Source organism: Malus sylvestris, chromosome 3 (genome assembly GCF_916048215.2).
Source record: "Malus sylvestris chromosome 3, drMalSylv7.2, whole genome shotgun sequence".
NCBI classification, from domain to species: domain Eukaryota; kingdom Viridiplantae; phylum Streptophyta; class Magnoliopsida; order Rosales; family Rosaceae; genus Malus; species Malus sylvestris.
The window spans coordinates 5413346-5436194 of record NC_062262.1 but is presented as its reverse complement, the minus strand read 5'-3'; the positions used below and the strand labels follow the sequence as shown (position 1 = coordinate 5436194).

At 32.6% G+C, this 22849-nt stretch overlaps 3 protein-coding genes and 1 pseudogene across 5 annotated transcripts; 3 read left to right on the top strand and 1 right to left on the bottom strand.

The window, feature by feature from the left end:
- Positions 1-279: 279 nt before the first annotated feature.
- On the bottom strand, positions 280-1376 carry LOC126615480 (uncharacterized). Its single transcript, XM_050283298.1, has 2 exons — positions 1245-1376; positions 280-738 (listed from the first exon to the last, which is right to left on the bottom strand). Exons 1-2 carry the CDS (start codon positions 1374-1376, stop codon positions 280-282), a joined length of 591 nt encoding a protein of 196 aa, XP_050139255.1.
- Positions 1377-3522: 2146 nt separating this feature from the next.
- Positions 3523-8697, top strand: LOC126616592 (gibberellin 2-beta-dioxygenase 6-like). Its single transcript, XM_050284668.1, has 2 exons — positions 3523-4032; positions 8548-8697. The coding sequence occupies exons 1-2, from the start codon at positions 3590-3592 to the stop codon at positions 8687-8689; spliced, it is 585 nt and encodes a 194-aa protein (XP_050140625.1). The 5' UTR covers positions 3523-3589; the 3' UTR covers positions 8690-8697.
- LOC126616590 (gibberellin 2-beta-dioxygenase 8-like) lies at positions 4376-22176 on the top strand. Of its 3 annotated transcripts, none has more exons than XM_050284665.1 (4): positions 4376-7925; positions 16799-20600; positions 21243-21573; positions 21777-22176. In XM_050284665.1, the coding sequence occupies exons 2-4, from the start codon at positions 20065-20067 to the stop codon at positions 21993-21995; spliced, it is 1086 nt and encodes a 361-aa protein (XP_050140622.1). In that variant the 5' UTR covers positions 4376-7925; positions 16799-20064; the 3' UTR covers positions 21996-22176. The 3 variants fall into 3 exon arrangements, with proteins under 3 accessions (XP_050140622.1, XP_050140623.1, XP_050140624.1); XM_050284666.1 differs by lacking the exon at positions 4376-7925 and adding an exon at positions 10463-10589 and having other exon boundaries at positions 19706-20600; XM_050284667.1 differs by lacking the exon at positions 4376-7925 and having other exon boundaries at positions 19882-20600; positions 21411-21573.
- Positions 11015-13549, top strand: LOC126616594 (gibberellin 2-beta-dioxygenase 5-like; annotated as a pseudogene).
- Positions 22177-22849: the final 673 nt, after the last annotated feature.

Sequence of the window (22849 nt, the reverse complement as noted above, 5' to 3'; positions counted from 1 at the left end):
AATAAATTACAACCCAAGGTGATTGGAAAACTATGGGCTCCGATTACAAAAAGTACTCTAATCATCATCACTTAATCAATTTGTGGAGCTAGGATGATCTTCTCTTGTTGTGCTAGGACCATCTCCTCTTGCTCTCGCTTCTCTTGCACGCCTCCTACGCACCACATCCTCTTTCTCCGACTTCCAAAAATATTTAGAATTTAGAGACTTCCAGGCATGTTCATAATCTCATGATCTCGTTGAGCCATTCTTTCTTCTCTAACCAGCTCCCTTTCTTGCCTAAGTAGCTCTCTTTTCTCTCTGATTAGCTTGAAATTCTCTCTCAACAGCTGCAGCTTTTACCTCCTCTCTAGCCTTATCAGCCTCAAATTTCGCCATTTCCCGCGCCAAAGTCAATTCACTATGGTGAGTAAGTTCTTCCATGTACTTTGCATAATCATGCTTGGAAGCACTTCCTTTTCTCTTTGATGCCTTCTTACCTTGAGGCCTAATTGGATAACAGGTCGAACCCGACACTTGTTCAGGGATGGGCGTTTCGGGCACTTGTTCTGCATCATCTTCATGCGAGCCATTATCAGGTGTAGAGTATAGCGGGGTGTTGTTCATGACAACTTCTGGACCGACATGCACAACTCTGAATTTAGGACAATCTTTGACAATATTCCAACATTCCCACCGGTTGAATGATTTATTTTTGCTTTTGGTTTTGGCACCATACCAAGCTTGTGCTTGAATTAGCTACACAATGGGGGAGAATAAAAAATTATGATCAAAGTAGGTAACAAATAAATAATACAAACAAATAAATATAATTAAAGTAGGTAACAAATAAATAATACAAACAAAAAATTCTAATTAAAGTAGGTAACAAATGAATAATACAAACAAATAATTATAATTAAAGTATGTAACAAATAAATAATACAAACAAATAATTATAATTAAAGTAGGTAACAAATAAATAACACAAACAAATCATTATAATTAAAGTAGGAAACAAATAAATAATACAAACAAAAAATTATAATCAAAGTATGTAACAAATAAATAATACAAACAAATAATTATAATTAAAGTAGGAAACAAATAAATAATACAAACAAAAATTTATAATCAAAGTATGTAACAAATAAATAATACAAACAAATAATTATAATTAAAGTATGTAACAAATAAATAATACAAACAAATAATTACAATGGAAATTTGGGTATAGTACAAACAAATAAATAATATATTGTTACCTGATCCGTGTAATTTTCCCCACTTCGAAGATTACTATTAGCTTGTGCCAAGGCATCTCTCCAAATACTAAACGATTGGCTAAGTAATTTCCAACGATTAGACATCGATTCTTTGGTTCTACTTCCACCCATTTTTTCAAGATAATTAGTATGAATAAGACTCCACATTTCTCGCAACTGCATCTCATTACCCACATGTGAACTATGAGTAACTTCAACCCAGCTAGTACACAATGCAACATCTTCAAGAAGCGTCCAATTCGTACCTGCATCAGTAGTCATTTTGTTGAAAAAAATTGGATTGAAACTTTGAGAGAAAGATAGGAATGTGATTGAAAGTAGTTGAGAAAATATGAAATTGTGGTGTAAAGTAGATGATAATGAGAAGGTATTTATAGAAAAGTAGAAACATTTTTTTAAAAAAAATTCAGATATTTTTTCGGATTTTTTACAATTTTTAAATTTTTTTTTATTCAAATAATTAATCTCTGCCGTTGGATTTTAAAAAAAAATTGAATTCCAACACTCCAGATTGTGCCATGTGTCACAACGGTAACTTTTCTTAATTTTAAAACTATTTTTTATTTATTTATAAAGCATACTAATATCGACCGTTGATCTCAGATCGAACGGTTGATATTAAATAAGATTTTTTTTATTTTTTTTACCGTTGAGATCCAACGGTCCAAATTAAAGAGCCGTTGAGATCGAACGGACCGTGGGAAGCCACGTGGCTTCCCAACGGTAACTTTTGTGTATGAAAAGTCGGCTGACTTTTCTGAAAAATGGTTGGGCGAAGCGCCCCCACGCGTGAGTGGGGTGCACGCGCCTGACAGAAAAAAATAAAAAAAGGGTATGACGCTAGCGCTGGCGTCACACCCACTCAGGCTCTCGAGCTGTCAACTCTTCACAGGCCCGGAGCTTGGGCCTCACCTCCGCTCGGGCTCCTTCAATGCTGGAGCAAGTTCACAGGGCCTCGGGTCCTTTCCTCTCCCCTGTCCCCCGAGCAATGTCCATGGGTAGACTTGCTCTTATGGTTAAACATTCAAATATTTATAGGCTATAAAAAAAAAAGTAAAAAAAATAGTGAGGACAAAATGATAAAAAAGAAAAAACAAATAAAGATAAAAAAAGAACATGAGCGTGTGCATATAGGTTGGTCTTAAAAAATGTATTAGGTTAAAGTTGATCTTAGAATCGAATATAAAAGAAATAATATACTTAGAATCGAATATAAAAGAAATAATATATTTGACCATTTGTGATTTTTTTTAACGAACTTACGCTGTCAAATTAAATATACAATGCCTAAAATCATCTTGATCAACAATAATTTCAAACAACATAAGCATTAAGTTTTGTAACATTCTTCCATGCACCAGTTTAATTAAAGAAAGACTAATGAAAATGGCTTGAAAATTTTAAGTTTTAATGATAAGAACAAAATAAATGGTAAAGTGAATAATAGCATATTTGACTTTTTAGTGTAAAAATGTGGTTTTTCTTTAAAGTGAACAGTACCGTGAGCTTTTCGTTAGAACTCCCTTTAATTAATGGCTTGATTTGTATGACTAAATTTTGACAATCATAATCTAACTATCAAACCATCATGCATCCGATCAACATCTTGTTAAACATTGAGTGGTAAAAATAGCGGAGAAGGATTCTCTTCTCTATTTTCCCTCATTCCTTCTTTTCTTATTTAAACGATTACAGTTAAGTTATTTTAATATTTTAATATTAAATTTTTATAAAAAAAGAAAAAGAAAATAAAAAATATGAGAGATGAGAATGAAATAGAAAAAAAAGATAAGAGAAGGGAATCCTAATTCAAAAATAGCACATGTACACAGACAGACCTATGACTGATTTAGGAGCCACCTTTCCAATCCATCATTCTCTCTTTTTTTTCATAGATTTTGCCTAGGGTTGGAGAATGGACCACAGGTTCCGTGTCGGCACCATAATATTCAGAAACCAAAAAATAAAAAAAATAGCATTTCGAGACACAATACGATACACTAAATATTATAATACATTTAGTGTAATAAGTTATAACCCGGTTAGATTGAAAAATCTCTTTAAAAAAGAAAAATTACCTAACATGCAGGGACACAATCTAATACAACAAATGTCATAATACACTAAGTATATTGAGTTGTCATCCTGACACAAGGCAAAATTTTTGAAACAACATCCTGGTCCCACTTGTAGAATAAACAAATGGACCTTTGTCTCGCTTAAAAAGGTTGCCGTCTCATTTATTGTACCAGTTTGATATAATAATTCATAAGCAGCCTCGTGCCCAACAGCAAGACGATGACCTCCATTGTTCTGAGAAAAAAATGGCTTCTGAATCCTACCCTCCACCGTTTCGTTCACTTCCAGATTCAACCCAGGCCGTTGATTTGGATGATCAAGTCAACCCGGTTCATGATATGGACGATCCGATTCCTGTGGTGGATCTCCAGAGCCTGAAACTTGGGGAGGCATGCGAGTTTTGGGGAATTTTTCGTTTGGTCAATCATGGAGTTCCTCCAACCCTTTTGACCCAACTTCGGGAGAATGCCAAAATGGTTTTTTTCCTGCCGTTTGAGTCCGAACAGAACCTTATCACTAGCCCTCTGTCCTACTTCTGGGATACCCCTGCCCTTACTCCATCTGGGGCGGCCTTATCAACAAAGGGTAGTAGTACCCTCCAGAATATCAACTGGGTTGAAGGACTCAACGTCCCTCTAGCTCAACTCAGTCAATTTCAAACTGACAATCCCATAATTGCTTCTTTCAGGTATCTTTCTTTTCATTGGTTGTAAAGTATGGTTTGGAAATTTTGACCCAATTCAATGTTGTTTTTATTGTATTTGCATTGAAAGGTGTATGTACTTACGAATGACTTTTTACATGTAAGGATATTATAATGTTTTGAAGAAAGATAAGAAAACTGCCTAGAATAAGAAAAGATGAGAAGCATGGTATTATCCTTAAAAAAAGGAATCCTAATGACATTATTATGGGAAGATTCATTAGGATTAAGTCTATATACATACACAGCAATTTATATGAACGTCCTATTAGTTCGAGTATAAATGAGTTTTGAGTGTGCAGAAGACTTTGATCAACTAACATATTATGGATTCCAATACGATTTTCACCAAAGGAGAAGTCCATGGTTGACCCGATTCCTCACGGTTCTGTCAAAGATGGTTCATCTTTCCTACATGCCATGTTGACTTCTAGTACTTTATCAATTGAGCATAATTTATGGATTCTTTCAGGTTAGTGTTTTTAGTTGTTTATAAAATATATAAAGTCTAACAATTAGTATCAGAGTAGGTCATAATACAACTAAAGACCTACTTGGTAAACCCTAAAAATTAATGTCTTGAATCGATGACAAGTTTTAAGTTTTGCTCAATTTCCATACTCATGTTTCCCGGCAAAAAGAAATTGATTTTCTATGTGAATTGTTTTTTAACCTAAATTTCATATTGAAATTTTAGATAACTATATATTAAAACTTGTCTTTTGACTTGAAGGAATATTACAACCTATTAATTGATATTGCCTACTGTTTCGATTTAATTGTCCCATTGGGTTTATACATGTTTATTAGCTTTATCAAAACTACCTTAATCAAGTCTCCTATGTGGTTGTGCATATATAATTTGGGATTTTAAAATTAAAATTTTCTGAAAAAGGCATTAAGTATATATAATTGTCATGAACTAGAACTTCTTGAGGCTGGCATATGTATGTATAGCATGATGACAAATCCTTTTTTGTCACATACATATTTCAGCAAAAGTGGTAAACATGGTTATTAACCTATTAATTTTCCTTTTTTTAATTTTTGTTGACATAGAGAACTTTGGGAATGTAAATAGGCATATATATATAGGGAATTGTTATTAGCACTAAAAAATTCACATTCTACACTTCAAACTTTCTATATTAGGAAAAAAAAACTACACTTGTGAGGAGTGTAGAATGAGATTTTTGGAGTACCAATAACACTTCCCTATATGAAAAGCGGAAAATTGTATGTTTTCTCTAACTTTGCTAAATAAGCATGCTCTTCAATTGAAATATTTATTATTAAGACATGCTAAAAGTTATCATAAGATCAATGTTTTTGAGATGTTCTTGGGTGAATGGAACACAACAAATCCGTTCCATTGATTCAAAGGCTGCTAAAAATTCAAAGTTTAGTTCATCAAATTGTATTAGTAGTCATAACAATATAACTGTATCTCCAAACAAAGGTGTGACTAGTCTTATTGGTTCGATTACTAGTGGTGGCTTAGTGTAAAGTATAGATTATGTGAAGCCTGTGATAAGTGATAATTAATTGCCAAACAAAGATGGATAGTTTTCATGTCTATATTTTGCTCATATGATTTATATTTTAACATTGAAAACTGATTAAGCTTCAACCAAACAAAGGTGCGAGTTGTTTCAGTTGTAAAATTTATAGGGTATTTGTTCATTTGTGAATTTAAAGTCATGATAGTTCTATGTTTAAAGTTTTGAATGCTTTTCATATGAACCCCCTTAAATTCCATATTGGGATCGATAATGCATGACATAGAATTTGTTTTGGTCTTAAGGCTTCTCGACCAAATGTAATCTTCATTGGTTTAAATTAATTTTTGGATCGAGATACACGTTTGATTAAATTTTCCTTAATTCAGTTCAAAAGTGGCATATTGTAGTGTATTCATAGATGGTGGTATGTTTATCTTGTTAAAAGTTTTGGATTTCTTCAAGATTGGCTATGTGATTTAATGTTTGTTATGTGTTGTCTTCTCTTCTCAAAATTAAATGGAGCATATGTTGTTGAACACATAAAGGATAATCACAATTGCCTAAGGTACACATTGAAATCTACTGCTATGTTATTTATTTTCATATCTTTATGGTTCAAGATTTATTCATGATAAAGCTATATGTTGAAGTAGACTTCTTAAAGCTTCTTTGGACACCAAAATTACAAAAATATATGAAGAATTGAATTTTTGGTGGTTTTATCAAGTAGACATAGATGTACAGAATGTTTTCTGCTGGAATACTCATTTGGAAATTAACAAATGACTGAGATATTGTTCACCAAATGACTTGAAATTTGAATAAGTTCTTCATATATATGTCTATTTTTAGACTGCAAAATTTCGTGATTTTGGGTTGTGTAATTTATTCATAGGGATTTTATTAGTAACCCGTGCTCAATTGAAAGTCTAGTCTGACAGTTTTCATTGTTTTAATTAAGTTTAACAAACGAATGATTGAATGATCTGAAATTGACATGAAATTTGGATATGTTGTTCATATATATATCTACTTATAGACTGGAAATTTGCGTGCTTATTGGTGGTGTACTCTATGTATGGTGATTTTATTAGTAACTTGTGCTCAGTTGAAAGTCCAGACTTGAGTTTTCATTGTTTTCTTATATGTTGAAAAAATTGAGCTATCTTTTAGCTCTAGAACAATTTCATATTCTATTTTATAAATTTTAATGTCTTTCGTATAGTCTATGTGATTTTGGGACAAATCAATTATACGTTAATTATGTAGTTCCTCAAGTTAGAATCTTGGTTTATGATATAGTATACTACTTTACTAATATATTTTGGGAAATTCTATACTGGTACATATAAAAATATATTTTTACCTATATGCTTTTCAGAGTAACAAATGCAATGGGTGTTTGCCCAAGTGGGAGAATTGATAAACAAATAATTGGGCTTCACACTCATTGAATCTAAGTCACACATGAGTTCTAAAGATCCGTGAGAGTTGTTCTTATACTAACGTACGTTTGTAAAGTTTTGAGTATGAAACTTAGTTTTATATTTGCATGTTTCTCCCTAGAATTTTAAAATCGAGTTCGTGGAAAAAAGATGCATGCTATAATTGAATTTTTCTAGATTTTATTAGGATTGTCCAGTTTTCAATCCTAGGATTGTTCCACTGTTTATTTTCGAATTTGTATGCATGTATGACAGTATTCTCATGTTTTAACACTCATGACATACATGATTAACTACTGTTTGGTTAAGTTCTTGTAAAGACAATTGCTTTTTAAGTTGTTTGGTACATACTAGTTGGAAGTAATGACTGAAATAATTGACATGAAGTTATACTTGCTAAATGAATTTGGCTTAACATATTTATTGTTGTACAACATGATTAAGTACAAAGTGCAAGAACGTGTTTTTTTTAATGAATATGTCTATCTATTTATTGTATTTGCTACTCACATTCAATATTAGTTATAATTGATTAGTGGGAGGAACAATTTAAATGTGTGGCTTATGTCATAAGGGATGTTTAGCTAATTATATTGATATGTGCCTCACTTGTTTGATTTATGAATGTGGGTTTAAATTTCAGTTCTTTTATATATAGTTGAAATTGTGGCCGGTTATGACTAGTCGAATGAGGATCCAAGTTGAAATTACACATTTATATAAGATTGTCGTGATTTACTAAGCTGTGAAGGTTTTATGCAGCTGTTAGTTAGTTTAGTTTGTGATTCATGACAATAAGGAAGCAACAAAAATTACAAGTTGCATTAAGGTATGGATTTAATCTTTAGTTTATGTTGTGAATTCCATAAAGTAGCAAAAGTGTATTTTTAGTTGCATTCTAAGTACTGGGAGGATTGAGTTTTGTACTTAGGTTTTGTAGTTCAAAACAAATAAAGTAGCAGCGAACGTCTTAAACTGCAAAAGAGTTGTGTCATCCATTTTTTTTAGAGACAAAAGTAAGTTGGTTTTGTAGTTTATGAGCATCATATGAAGCATAAGGCAATCTTATAAAGATTGATAGGGAGGACCAATAAGTGAATGAATTGATGCTTTCAATTAAGGTTTTGATTCACTTAACTACCAAATCTGTGACGTATGTTTCATGTGAATGGAGAGTTTATTTCAGTGATTATAAGAGCTCATGGATGCTACCAAGTTCATAGTCTCCGATAGTTCTAGATAAGAAAACTCCGTTTGACAGAACATGTAGGAAGCTTATTAGTTGACTAAATTCATTGGCCAATAAAGTAATCTTACTTGTAAATCCTTTAAAGATCTTTTATGAATTAAATGTTTGACCTAGTGGGAGAATGTTGGACTTTGGATCATAATCCAATGACTAATAGGTCTACACAGTTAATTCAAGAATTGTTTGGAATGCTAAGGCCCATGCTCACAACACATAGAAACTCATATGAACGCCTCATTAGTTTCAGTATAATGGAGTTTTGAGTGTGCAGAAGACGTTGGTCAACTAACAAATTATTCTGCAGGATTCCAATACGATTTCCACCGAAGGAGAAGTCCATGGTTGACCCTATTGCATACGGTTCTGTCAAAGATGGTTCATCTTTCCGACCTGCTATGTTGACTTCGAGTACTTTAACGATTGAGCATAATTTATGGATTCTTTGAGGTTAGTATGTTTAGTTGTTTATGAAATATATAAAGTCTAACATCTAGCACACTAAAAAATCCCTCATTTTTCTTTGGCAAATAACGAGTTGTAAGTTTTTCTTTTACTATTAGTAAGGGGGACAAAGAATGCGAAAGCCACAATAAGAGTTTTCTTTTTCTTTTTTTTTTAAGAAAAATTTGGAGTGTAAAAATAAAAGCACGTGATACTGTCTTAGGTCAACTTTCAACACCTTTAACGATCGGTCGTTGGTCCGATAAAACGTGGCAAAGATTTGTGAAGGACGTATATAAATATAGTTTCAGTAAAACAGTCCAAATGGAGTACTATTCGATTTGAACTTCTATTTGAACGATTACTTTCAAAAACTTAACCCTTTCAAGCATCTAATTTTAAATGAATCATGCCTAATCACAAATGGATAAGTGTTCAATTATAGTTTTTAACTTCAATTATTCAGACACGTGTCAATTTGTAATTGATTTTTTAGCAAACATGTTGCTCCTCTTTCAGTAGCTAGCTAAACATAGTTCATTTTAAATTCTCGTAGATCCATTAGTTTACAAAGACAATTACTGTTTAGAGTGAGAAGTAATGTCAATTTCACTACCCTTACCGCTACCTTGTTCTTGCCCTCCTAAAACGGGTGAACTTCATCTAAGCACTACCACCACTACCCATTTCGATTTGTTAACGAGACCAAGCCTAACCCTAGGTTATGCTACAAGTAGTTTGGCAGTTACAAGTCTGGATTTTAAAATTCAATACAATATTGTATTATAGGCACTCTCATTGGTTTCTAGATATGCAAATTATGTGTAATTTCATTAGTTTTTGGTACATGAGTTGTATTAGTTGTATAAGTACATTAATGTTAAGTGTTGTCATTAGTTTTACATATAAGAGAAAAGAAATAGGTAAATGAAATATTAAGGATGATTTTGCAAATAACTTCTTCTACGTTTGGAAGCATAAATAATTTTTGATTCAAATAGTTTTTACTAGGATAATATTTAGATAAAGATTAAGAAATTGAACTGTTCTAATTATAAAAATTTATATGGGGAAAATGCGTGGGAGAAATTTCTAAGAGATGTGAATATTATCCTAAAATGAATAAATAAAATGATGTTTTAAAAAGCCAACTCATCAGGTACAAATAGGGCCTTTTGGTTAAACATTCAAATAATGATATAATTGTTGTGTTTATAGGCAATCAATAAAAAAGAAAAAAATATGAGGACAAAATGATAAAAAAACAGATAAAGATAAAAAAGAATACGAGCATGTGCATATAGGTTAGTCTTAAACAATGTATTAGGTTAAAGTTGATCTTAGAATTGAATATAAACGAAATAATATATTTGACCATTTGTGATATTTTTTTTAACGAACTTACGTTGTTAAATTAAATATATAATGCTAAAAATCATCTTGATCAACAATAAATTTCAAACAACATAAGCATTGAGTTTTGTAACATTCTTCCATGCACCAGTTTAATTAATGGCTTGATTTGTATCACTAAATTTTGACAATCATAATCGAAGTATTCAAACCTTCATGCATCCGATCAACATCTTGTTAAACATTGAGTGGTAAAAATATTGGAGAATGATTCGCTCCCTCATTTCCCCCCTCCCCCATCCACTCTTCCCTCCCTTTCTATTTGAAAGGTTACAGTTAATCTACGTCGAACATCTTGTATTCATTTTTTATAAAAATAGAAAGATAAAATAGAAAGTGTGAGAGGTGAGGATGGAAGAAGATTGAAGAAAATCTTAGTCCAAAAATAGCACATGTGCACAGACATACCTATGACTAATTTAGGAGCCACCTTTCCAATCTATCACTCTCTTTTTTCATAGATTTTGCCTAGGGTTGAAGAATGGACCAGAGGTCCCGTGTCGGCACCGTAATATTCAGAAAAAAAAATATATATATATATATATATATATATAAAATTAAAATAAAAATTAGCGTGCCGAGACACAACACCATACACTAAGTGTGTAATGAGTTATAATCCTGATAGACTGAAAAAATATCCTCTAGCATGCAGGGACACGATCAAATACTACAAATGACATAATACAATAAGTATATTGAGTTGTAATCCCGACATACTGAAAATATTTGAAACAAACAACATCCTGGTCCCACTTGTAGAATAAACAAATGGACCTTTGTCTCGCTAAAAAAGGTTGCCGTCCCATTCATTCTCTTGGCTAGAAGATTTTTCAGTGTGCCAGTTTGCTATAATAATTATTAAGCAGCATCCTGCCCAACAAGAAGACGATGACCTCCATTGTTCTGAGAAAAAAATGGCTTCTGAATCCTACCCTCCACCGTTTCCTTCATCTCCAGATTCAACCCAGGCCGTTGATTTGGATGACCAAGTCAACCCGGTTCATGGTTCCGAGGATCCGATTCCTGTGGTGGATCTCCAGAGCCTGAAACTTGGGGAGGCGTGCGAGTTTTGGGGAATTTTTCGTTTGGTCAATCATGGAGTTCCTCCAACCCTTTTGACCCAACTTCGGGAGCATGCCAAAAATGGATTTTTTCCCTGCCGTTTGAGTCCAAACAGAGCCTTATCACTAGCCCTCTGTCCTAATTCTGGGACCCCTGCCCTTACTCCATCTCTGGCGGCCTTATCAACAAAGGGTAGTAGTACCCTCCAGAATATCAACTGGGTTGAAGGACTCAACGTCCCTCTAGCTCAACTCAGTCAATTTCAAACTGATAATCCCATAATATTGCTTCTTTCAGGTATCTTTCTTTTCATTGGTTGTAAAGTATGGTTTGGAAATTTTGACCCAATTCAATGTTGTTTTTATTGTATTTGCATTGAAAGGTGTATGTATTTACGAATAACTTCTTACATGTAAGGATATTATAACGTTTTGAAGAAAGATAAGAAAACTGCCTAGAATAAGAAAAGATGAGAAGCATGGTTTTACCCTTTAAAAAATAAAAAGAAATCCTAAAGACATTATTATGGGAAGATTCATTAGGGTTAAGTTCATATAAATACAAGGCTAAGGTCCCTGCTCACAACACACAGAAACTCATATGAACGCCCCCATTAGTTAGAGTATAAAAGAGTGTTGAGTATGCAGAAGACTTTGGTCAACTAACATATTATTCCGCATGATTCCAATATGATTTCCATCGAAGGAGAAGTTCATGGTTGACCTTATTCCACACGATTCTATCAAAGATGGTTCATCTTTCCTATATACCATGTTGATTTCAAGTACTCTATCAATTGAACATAATTTATGGATTCTTTTTGGTTAATGTTTTTAATTGTTTATAAAATATATAAAGTCTAACAGTTGGTATTAGAGCAGGTCATAATACAACTAAAGACCTACTCGGTAAACCCTAAAGATTGATGTCTTGAATCGATGACATGTTTTAAGTTTGCTCAATTTCCATACTCATGTTTCACGGCAAAGAGAAATTGGTTTTCTATGTGAATTGTGTTTTAACCTAAATTTCATATTGAAATTTGAGATAGCTATATATTAAAACTTGTCCTTTGACTTGAAGGAATATTACAACCTATTAATTGATATTGCATCTTATTTTGATTTCATTGTCCTATTGGGCTTATACATGTTTATTAGCTTTATCAGAACTACCTTAATCAAGTCTCCTATGTGGTTGTGCATATATAATTTGGGATGTTAAAATTAAATATTTCTAAAAAAGGCATTAAGTATATATAATTGTCATGAACGAGAGCTTCTTGAGGTTGGCATATGTATATATATAGCATCATGACAAACCCTTTTTTGCCACATACATATTTCTGAAAAAGGGATAAACATGGTTCTTAACTATTAATTTTTCTTTTTTATTTTTTGTTGACATAGAGAACTTTGGGAATGTAAATAGGCATATATATATATATATATATATATATAAGGTTCGGTTTTGACTTTCAGTTCTTAGTTTGAATGTTGATAAAATTCTTGGGAATGGCATATGGCATAGTCGCATATACTACCTTATATGATGGACTAACATTTATTTTATCATGCTTGTATTCCCAGAAAAAGGAAAAGTACACAGCCTTTTTAGTTTTATAATTATTCAAGGTTATTGCATAATTTTTGGAAACATGGAGAATTTAAGGATGTTAATAATCATTAAGAATATGTGGCAACCCACAATTTGCTTAAACATATGGTTTTGACTTGGTTTCCTTGTTCAAGTTTATGATAAATTACTTTCTAGAGATTCTCGGTACTACTAATGTAAATTGTATTGCAGGTTCTTAGTTAGTTCACATACATGGTAAGTCTTGATATGTGTATAAATATACGAAAAATCTGACAGCATGAAAGTGGTAATTTAAAGTCATTTTGATGACCTGTAATTCATAAAGTTTATGTTATATGCTATCAGTGGTACTTGCAGCCTTGCATTTCATATGCACATATGTAAATCTCATGTTTGTCTTCAGTGATATACATTATTTTTCAGGCATGATAAGTCTGGAATGCATTCGATGAGGTATGCATATGTTTAATCCATGTCCATTTCAATGGATTTTAATTTAAAAGTTCATAGCCATGTATGGCTTAGTTTTCAGCTTTAACTAATGATACTTCGGGCTGGTTTGGTATTGCTGTGCTTTGAAAAAAAACTGCTGTGAGAATAAGCAGTTGTGCTGTGAGAATAAGCGGCCTGTGAAATAAATCAGCAGAGTGTTTGGTAAACTTTTTTGTAAAAGTGCTTTTGGAAAAAAAAAAGCAGTCTGATAGTGGGTCTTTTCATTAAAGGAGCACTGTAGCTCCTTGTGCTTTGAAAAAAAGCTAGTTTTCCAAAGCTGCAAATAGCAGCTTCAACTTTTTCCTTTGATTTCAGCTTATTCTCACATCAGCTTCCAAAATAAGCCCTTTTTTTTCAATTTACCAAACACCTAAAACCCTCGCAGCTTTTTTTCATGGGTGTTTTTTTTTTAATCACCTTACTCCCAAACCACCCCTTCATGACCTTGAATATGTATATTGCTTATGTTATAGCCCATGTTTTGGTATTATGATATCAATTAACTATTGAGACAATAATATGCAGACTATATTATTGATTGAATACCATAGATATATATTGCTGCTGAAATTGGCTAAAAGAGGGAACAACCTAGTTAAGAACATTAGAGGACATCTCTTATCATGAAGCCTACAGGATTGTGTATATCACATATGTGATGGTCTTGAAACAGTGTATGAGACAACTATTGTCGCAAAGTATGTGAATTCATAAGTTTAAATGTAAGTACATCCTTACAACATGTCTAAATCACATTTGTTTCATGAATATCTATTATTGTTGTAATAGCATGCTAGTTGAAACATATGACTAAATGCATGTTAAAAAGGTACCTTACAAAATCAAAGAATATATCGTATTTAGCTCATGAGTTATATCTTAAATAAGACATATATTAGGATTTAATTTGGTCTTCAAGCTCACTGCTACCCAGATTTTGTTTGCAATTTGTTTTATAAAACTAGTATCTTCTCACAATATGTTGATATGCTACTGCATGCTCAATCTCTATTTGGACTAGTTAACGTTCTCAATTTAATATATATGATCAAACCGAATAATTGATATAAATAACTAAAACTGGAAAAATCATTCATATATATCAATATTTGGTTGCCTAATATTTTGCAAAAGTCATGCTAGAATTGCTTTCAGGTTTTTCAATTCTATAGCAAGCTATTTTTCTTATCATGCATATATGAAACTAATGCATGGTTAAGATCCAAGATGAAATTAGTTTCACATATTTTAAAATATTAGGTCTAATTAAAACCGGAAAATTGTATGTTTTCTCTAACTTTGCTACATAAGCATGCTCTTCGATTGAAATTTTTATTATTAAGACATGCTAAAAGTTAGAGGTCGCACTTGGTGCAATGGCAAGTGCCTTCGCCCATGAGCGGTAGGTCTCGGGTTCGAGACTTGGGAGTAGCCTCTCCATAAATAGGGGTAAGGCTAGTCGACATTCACCTCTCCCAGACCCTGCGTAAAGCGGGAGCCTTGTGCACTGGGTACGATCTTTTAAGACATGCTAAAAGTTATCATAAGATCAATGTTTTTGGGTGAATGGGACACAACAAATCCGTTCCATTGATTCAAAGGCTGCTAAAAATTCAAAGTTTAGTTGATCAAATTGCATTAGTAGTCATAACAATATGACTATATCCCCAAACAAAGGTGTGACTAGTCTTATTGTTCGATTAATAATGGCTTAGTGTAAAGTATAGATTAGGTGAAACCTGTGATAACTAATTGTCAAACAAAGGTGGATAGTTTTCATGTCTATATTTTGCTCACATGATTTATATTTTAACACCAAAAACTGATTAAGCTTCAACCAAACAAAGGTGCGAGTTGTTTCAGTTGTAAAGTTTATGAGGTATTTGTGAATTTGTGAATTTAAAGTCATGATAGTTCTGTGTTTAAAGTTTTGAATGTTTTTCTATGAGCCCCCTTACATCCCATATTGGGATCGATAAAGCATGACATAGAATTTGTTTTGGTCTTAAGGCTTCTCGACCAAATGTAATCTTCATTGGTTTAAATTAATTTTTGGATCCAGATACATGTTTGATTAAATTTGCCTTAATTCAGTTCAAAAGTCGCATATTGCAATGTATTCAGAGATGGTGGTATGTTTGTCTTGTTAAAAGTTTTGGATTTCTTCAAGATTGGTTATGTGATTTAATGTTTGTTATGTGCTGTCTTCTCTTCTCAAAATTAAATGGAGCATATGTCGTTGAACACCTGAAGGATAATCACAATTGCCTAAGGTACGCATTGAAATCTGCTGCTTTGTTATTTATTTGCATATGTTTATGGTTCAAGATTTATTCATGATAAAGCTATATGTTGAAGTAGACTTCTTAAAGCTTCTTTGGACACCAAAATTACGAAAATACATGAAGAATTGAATTTTTGGTGGTTTTATCAAGTTGACATAGATGCACAAAAAAATTTCTGCTGGAATACGATGACTGAGCTATTGACCACCAAATGACTTGAAATTTGAATAAGTTCTTCACATATATTTCTATTTTTAGACTGCAAAAGTTCGTGATTTTGGGTTGTGTAATTTATTTATAGGGATTTTATTAGTAACCCGTGCTCAGTTGAAAGTCTAGTCTGGCAGTTTTCATCGCTTCAATTAAGTTTAACAAACGAATGATTGAATGACCTCAAAATGACTTGAAATTTGGATATGTTGTTCATATATATGTCTACTTATAGACTGGAAAATTTCGTGCTCATTGGTGGTGTACCCTATTTATGGTGATTTTATTAGTAACATGTACTCAGTTGAAAGTCGAGACTGGAGTTTTCATTGTTTTCTTATATGTTGAAAATTTTGAGCTATCTTTTAGCTCTAGAACAATTTCATATTCTGTTTTATAAAATTTAATTTCTTTCGTATCGTCTATGTGATTTTGGGACAAATCAATTATACATTAATTATGTAGTTCCTCAAGTTGGAATCTTGGTTTTTGGTATAGTATACTACTTTACTAATATATTTTGAGAAATTCTATACTAGTACAAATAAAAAATATATATTTTTACCTATATGCTTTTTAGAGTAACAAATGCAATGAGTGTTTGCCCAAGTGGGAGAATTGATAAACAAATAATTGGGCTTCACATTGAATCTAAGTCACACATGCTAAGTTCTAAAGATCCGTGGGAGTTGTTCTTATGCTAATATATGTTTGTAAAGTTTTGAGTATGAAACTTAGTTTTATATTTGCATGTTTCTCCCTAGAATTTTAATGTCGAGTTTGTGGAAAAAAGATGCATGCTAGATTGAAATTGTCTAGATTTTATTAGGATTGTCCAGTTTTCAATCCTATGATTGTCCCACTGTTGATTTTCGAATTTGTATGCATGTATGACAGTATTCTCATGTTATAACACTCATGCCATACATGATTAACAATTGCATTAAGGTATGGATTTAATCTTTAGTTTATGTTGTGAATTCTATAAAGTAGCAAAGGTGTAATTTTAGTTGCGTTCTAAGTACTAGGATGATTGAGTTTTGTACTTAGGTTTTGTAGTTTAGAACACATAAAGTAGCAGCGAACGTCTTAAACTGCAAAAAAGTTGTGTCATCTATTTTTGTTAGACACAAAAGTAAGCTGGTTCTGTAGTTAATGAGCTTCATGGGAATCATAAGGCAATCTTATAAAGATTGATAAGGATGACCAATAAGTGAATGAATTGATGCTTTCAATTCAGGTTTTGATTCACTTAATTACCAAATATGTGACGTATGTTTCATGTGAATGAAGAGCTTATTTCAATGATTCTAAGAGCTCATGGATGCTACTAAGTTCATAGTCTCTGATAGTTCTAGATAAGTAAACTCCATTTGACAGAACATGTGAAAGTAACTAAATTCAGTGGCCAATAAAGTAATCTTGCTTATAAATCCTTTAAAGATCTTTTATGAATTAACCGTTTGACTTTGTGGGAGAATGTTGGACATTGGATCATAATCCAATGACTAATTGGTCTACACACTTAATTCAAGGATTGCTTGGAATATAAATAAGACTAGGATTTAGTTAATAGCTATAGCTTGTACCCTAAGTAAAGTTAATATATTCCGGATTTCCTTGGGGAATAAAGGCTCCTAATTCTATCCTATTTGGAATGAGATTTGGTGTATCAATTATCCTTGGACTGTAAGGAATCCTAATGACATTATTATGGGAAGATTCATTAGGGTTAAGTCCATATAAATACAAAGCCAAGGTCCCTGCTCACAACACACAGAAACTCATATGAACGCCCCATTAGTTCGAGTATAAAGGAGTGTTGAGTGTGCAGAAGTCCTTGGTCAACTAACATATTATTCCACATGATTCCAATACAATTTCCACCGAAGGAGAAGTCCATGGTTGATCCTATTCTGCATGGTTCTATCAAAGATGGTTCATCTTTCCTACATGCCATGTTGACTTCGAGTATTTTATCAATTGAGAATAATTTATAGATTTTTTCAGGTTAGTATTTTTAGTTATTTATAAGATATATAAAGTCTAACATCTATCACACTAAAAAATCTCTGTTTTTCTTTGGCAAATAATGAGTTGTAAATTTTTCTTTTACTATTGGTAAGGGGTATAAAGAATGCGAAAGCCACATTAAGAGTTTTTTTTTTTTTTAAAGAAAAATTATGAGTGTAAAAATAAAAGCACGTGATATTGTCTTAGGGCAACTTTTAATACTTTTAACGATCGGTCGTGGGTCCGATAAAACATGGCAAAAATTTGAGGACGTATAAATATAGTTTCAGTAAAACAGTCGAGAGTACTATTCGATTTGAACTACTATTTGAACGATTACTTTAAAAAACTTAACCCTTTCAAGCATCTAATTTTTAATGAATCATGCCTAATCATAAATGGGCAAGTGTCCAATTATAGTTTTTTAACTTCAATTATTCAGACACGTATCAATTTATAATTGATTTTTTAGTAGCACATGTTGTTCCTTTTTCAGTAGCTAGCGAAACATAGTTTATTTTAAATTTTCATAAATCCATCAATTGACAAAGGCAATTACTGTTTAGAGTGAAGAGTAATGACAATTTCAGTGCCCTTACCCTTACCTTGTTCTTGCCCTCTAAAATGGGTGAACTTGATATAAGCACTACCACCACTACCCATTTCGATTTGTTAACGAGACCTGGCCTAACCCTTGGTTATGCTACAAGTAGTTTGGCAGCTACAAGTCTGGATTTTAAAATTCAATACAATATCGTATTATAGGCACTCATTGGTTTGTAGATATGCAAATTATGTGTAATTTCATTAGTTTTTGGTACATGAGTTGTATTAGTTGTATAAGTACATTAGTGTTAAGTGTTGTCATTAGTTTTACATATAAGAGAAAATAAATAGGTAAATGAAATATTAAGAATGATTTTGCAAATAAGTAGTTCTACGTTTGGATGCATAAATAATTGGTGATTCAAATAACTTTTATTGGGATAATGTTCAGATAAAGATTAAGAAATTGAACCGTTCTAATTATAAAAATTTATCCGGAGAAAATGCATGGGAGAAATTCCTAAAAGATGTGAATATTATCCTAAAATGAATAAATAAAATGATATTTTAAAAAGAAAACTAATGAAAATAGCTTGAAAATTTTGAGTTTTAATGATAAGAACAAAATAAAGGGTAAAGTGAATAGTATCAGGTTTGACTTTTTAATAAAAATGTGGTTTTTCGTTAAAGAATAATACCGTGGCCTTTTCGTTCAAACTTCTTATTTTAAATAGCCAACTCATCAGCTGCAATTAGGGCCTTATGGTTAAACATTCAAATAAGGATAAAATTGTTGAGTTTATAGGCTATCAAAAAAACAAAGTGAGGACAAAGTAATAAAAAAACAGATAAGGATAAAAAAGAACATGAAAAAATATATTAGTTTAAAGTTGATCTTAGAATCGAACATAAACGAAATAATATATTTGACCATTTGTGATTTTTTCAACGAACTTACGTTGTCAAATTAAATATATAAGGCTAAAAATCATCTTGATCAACAATAAATTTCAAACAACATAAGCATTAAGTTTTGTAACATTCTTCCATGCACCAGTTTAATTAATGGCTTGATTTGTATGACTAAATTTTGACAATTGTAATCTAACTATTCAAACCTTCCTACATCCCATCAACATCTTGTTAAATATTTTTCTCTTATTTAAACGGTTATAATTAAATCATATCAACATCTTTTATTTTTTTTTATGAAAAATGAAAAATAAAATAGAAAGTGTGAAAGAAGGGAATTAAAGAAGTTAGAAAAAGAAGAGGATCCTACTCCAAAAATAGCACATGTGCACAAACAGACGTATGACCGATTTAGGAGCAACCTTTCCAATCCATCATTCTCTCTTTTTCCCTAGATTTTGCCTAGGGTTGGAGAATGGACCACAGGTCCCGTGTCGGCACCATAATATTCAGAAGAAAAAATAAATAAATAAAAAATTAGTATGCAGAGACACAACACGATACACTAAGTGTTATAACATATTTAGTATAATGAGTTATAATCCCAGCGGACTAAAAAAATCTCTTTAAAAAGGAGAAATTGTTTGACATGCAGGACACGATCTAATAAGTGTCATAATACACTAAGTGTATTGAGTTGTGATCTCGAAACATTGAAACTTTTTTTAAACAAACAACATTCTGGTCCCACTTGAAGAATAAACAAATGGACCTTTGTCTCGCTAAAAAAGGTTGCCGTCCCATTCATTCTTTGGTTGGAATATTTTTCAGTGTGCCAGTTTGCTATGATAATTTTTTTTTTTTTCCAAATTGCTATGATAATTAATAAGCAGCCTCCTGCCCAACAAGAAGACGATGACCTCCGTTGTTCTGAGAAAAAAATGGCTTCTGAATCCTACCCTCCACCGTTTCGTTCACTTCCAGATTCAACCCAGGCCGTTGATTTGGACGGCCAAGTCAACCCGGTTCATGATTCGGAGGATCCGATTCCTGTGGTGGATCTCCAGAGCCTGAAACTTGGCGAGGCATGCGAGTTTTGGGGAATTTTTCGTTTGGTCAATCATGGAGTTCCTCCAACCCTTTTGACCCAACTTCGGGAGCATGCCAAAATGGTTTTTTCCCTGCCGTTTGAGTCCAAACAGAGCCTTATCACCAACCCTCTGTCCTACTTCTGGGGTACCCCTGCCCTTACTCCATCTGGGGCGGCCTTATCAACAAAGGGTAGTAGTACCCTCCAGAATATCAACTGGGTTGAAGGACTCAACGTCCCTCTAGCTCAACTCAGTTTTCAAATTGACAATCCCATAATTGCTTCTTTCAGGTATCTTTCTTTTCATTGGTTGTAAAGTATGGTTTGGAAATTTTGACCCAATTCAATTTTGTTTTTATTGTATTTGCATTGATAGGTGTATGTACGTACAAATGACTTCTTACATATAAGAATATTATAACGTTTTGAAGAAAGATAAGAAAACTGCCTAGAATAAGAAAATATGAGAAGCATGGTTTTACCCTTAAAAAAAGGTTTTGTATCTTTTTCTTTTGGTTGATTGCTCTTATTTTCATTAGAACATTGTGTTGCTGTTACGATTGAGCAGTTATTTCTCTAGAATCTATTATTCCTCCGTAACTCTAGATTGTAATGTCACACATATACAAAAGTAAATGTGCTTCATGCAGAAGGAAAAATAAATAATTATATGTAAAGAGCTAGCTAGTTTAATTTTTGTAACAAATAATATATATTTCATCTCATAAGTCTTGTGCTAGAAGACTATAGAAATCATCTAAGAAATTTGTTTTTAACAGTGAATTACAGTTTGACACATGAAAAGAAATAGTCGTATATAATTGCTGGTTTGAAACGATAGATAATTTTTTACATGTAAGGAGCCAAATATTTTTCTATTGTTTATACATAAACTTGTTAAACAAAGAGTATTACTTCTTTGTGCCTCAAAAGCCTTGTGCTAGAAGAATATGGGAAGCACCTAGCTAGGCTAGCGACAACTATATTTGACGCTATGGTAATAAACCTTGGATTGGATCCAATAGAATCCAAATCCCATTTATCAAATTCTACTGGCATTGTACGTGTCTATCGCTACCCACCACATTGCTCCAACTCCAGCTCTGCATCTGCATGGGGCATGGACGTGCACACTGACAGCTCTGTGCTCTCGATACTAAATCAAGATGAAGTCGGTGGACTCGAAGTTCTCAAAGACAATGAGTGGTTCAGTGTTAACCCAATTCCCAACACACTGATTGTCAACCTCGGAGACATGATGCAGGTCATATATATGATTAAACATGATTAACTCCCTAGGTATTTGTTGAGTTCGGTTGGTTATGCACGTGTGAGAGATTTCTGACCGTAAATGAGACGTAAGCTTCACTTTTGGTCGAAAATCACACATGCGTGTAGGCGACTAACTGTAGCACAACTCTTATTTGATTGATGTGTTTGTTGACGCAATTTGTGCTTTGGTTTTAGGCGATAAGCGATGACAAGTACAAGAGTGTGAAGCACAGAGTGAAGGTGAACAGAAGCAAAGAGAGAGTTTCAATCTGCTATTTTGTGTTTCCGGGAGAAGGCAGTGTGATTCGGAGCTCAAACTATAAGCCCTTTACTTATAGGGATTTTCAGAACGAAGTGCAGCAAGATATAAAGAGTGTTGGGTATAAGGTCGGGCTTGAGAGGTTCCAAGCTTAGTGAAGAGGGTCTGTTAATTGATGATGTTAAATGGGCTATGACAGTATGCTTGTGAGCTATACAGATGGAACAATGTGGGATATAAGGGCACCACGTTTGTTTTTTAACATTTTATTTTGTTTAATTTGTTTTGTACTTTTAGTTTTGCTCTAATCCAAACCAGTTCTTTTCTGTTCATTTACTTTGGACTTGTGGGATTCGTTAATGGTCTAATTAACTTAAGTTTTGTATAGGGTTTTGGTAAAAGTATGACTTTAGTCCTTGTAGTTTGGATGAAGTCTCAGTCTAGATATAGTTTGAATTGTTGCAATTTAAGTTAATTTCGACATACTAAGTACAATGACTGTCGTTTAATATTTTTTTGATTGTAGAATTTGTTTATTCAATTAAATAAATCATAACTCCCATTTAAACCCACTCAAATTAGGGTGTTTGATTTAAGTAAATACCTCTTAATTATCTTTGTGATAACCAAAGAAAACAAAAATAAAAGGCTTATTATATTAACACTCTACAAATTGCTGAATAAACCTCACATACTTAATACACCCCACATTTGCTTTTTCAATTAAAAATTATCTTAATATACCCCCACATACTTCCTCATAATACCCTCACACCCCACATTCTTAATATACACCTTACATTTTCTACATGCACCCCATATTTTCTATATATACACCCATATTTCTCAAATCTTATCAAGTTTTTAATTTGGACAAAAAATGCCGATTGAAATTTGGACAAAAAATGCCGATTGAAATTTTGACAAAAGATGTCGCTTGAGATTTAAAGCATATGTGGGTTGTTCTTTATTCCATCATTAAAACTCATGTCGTCTGTTTTTAATATTT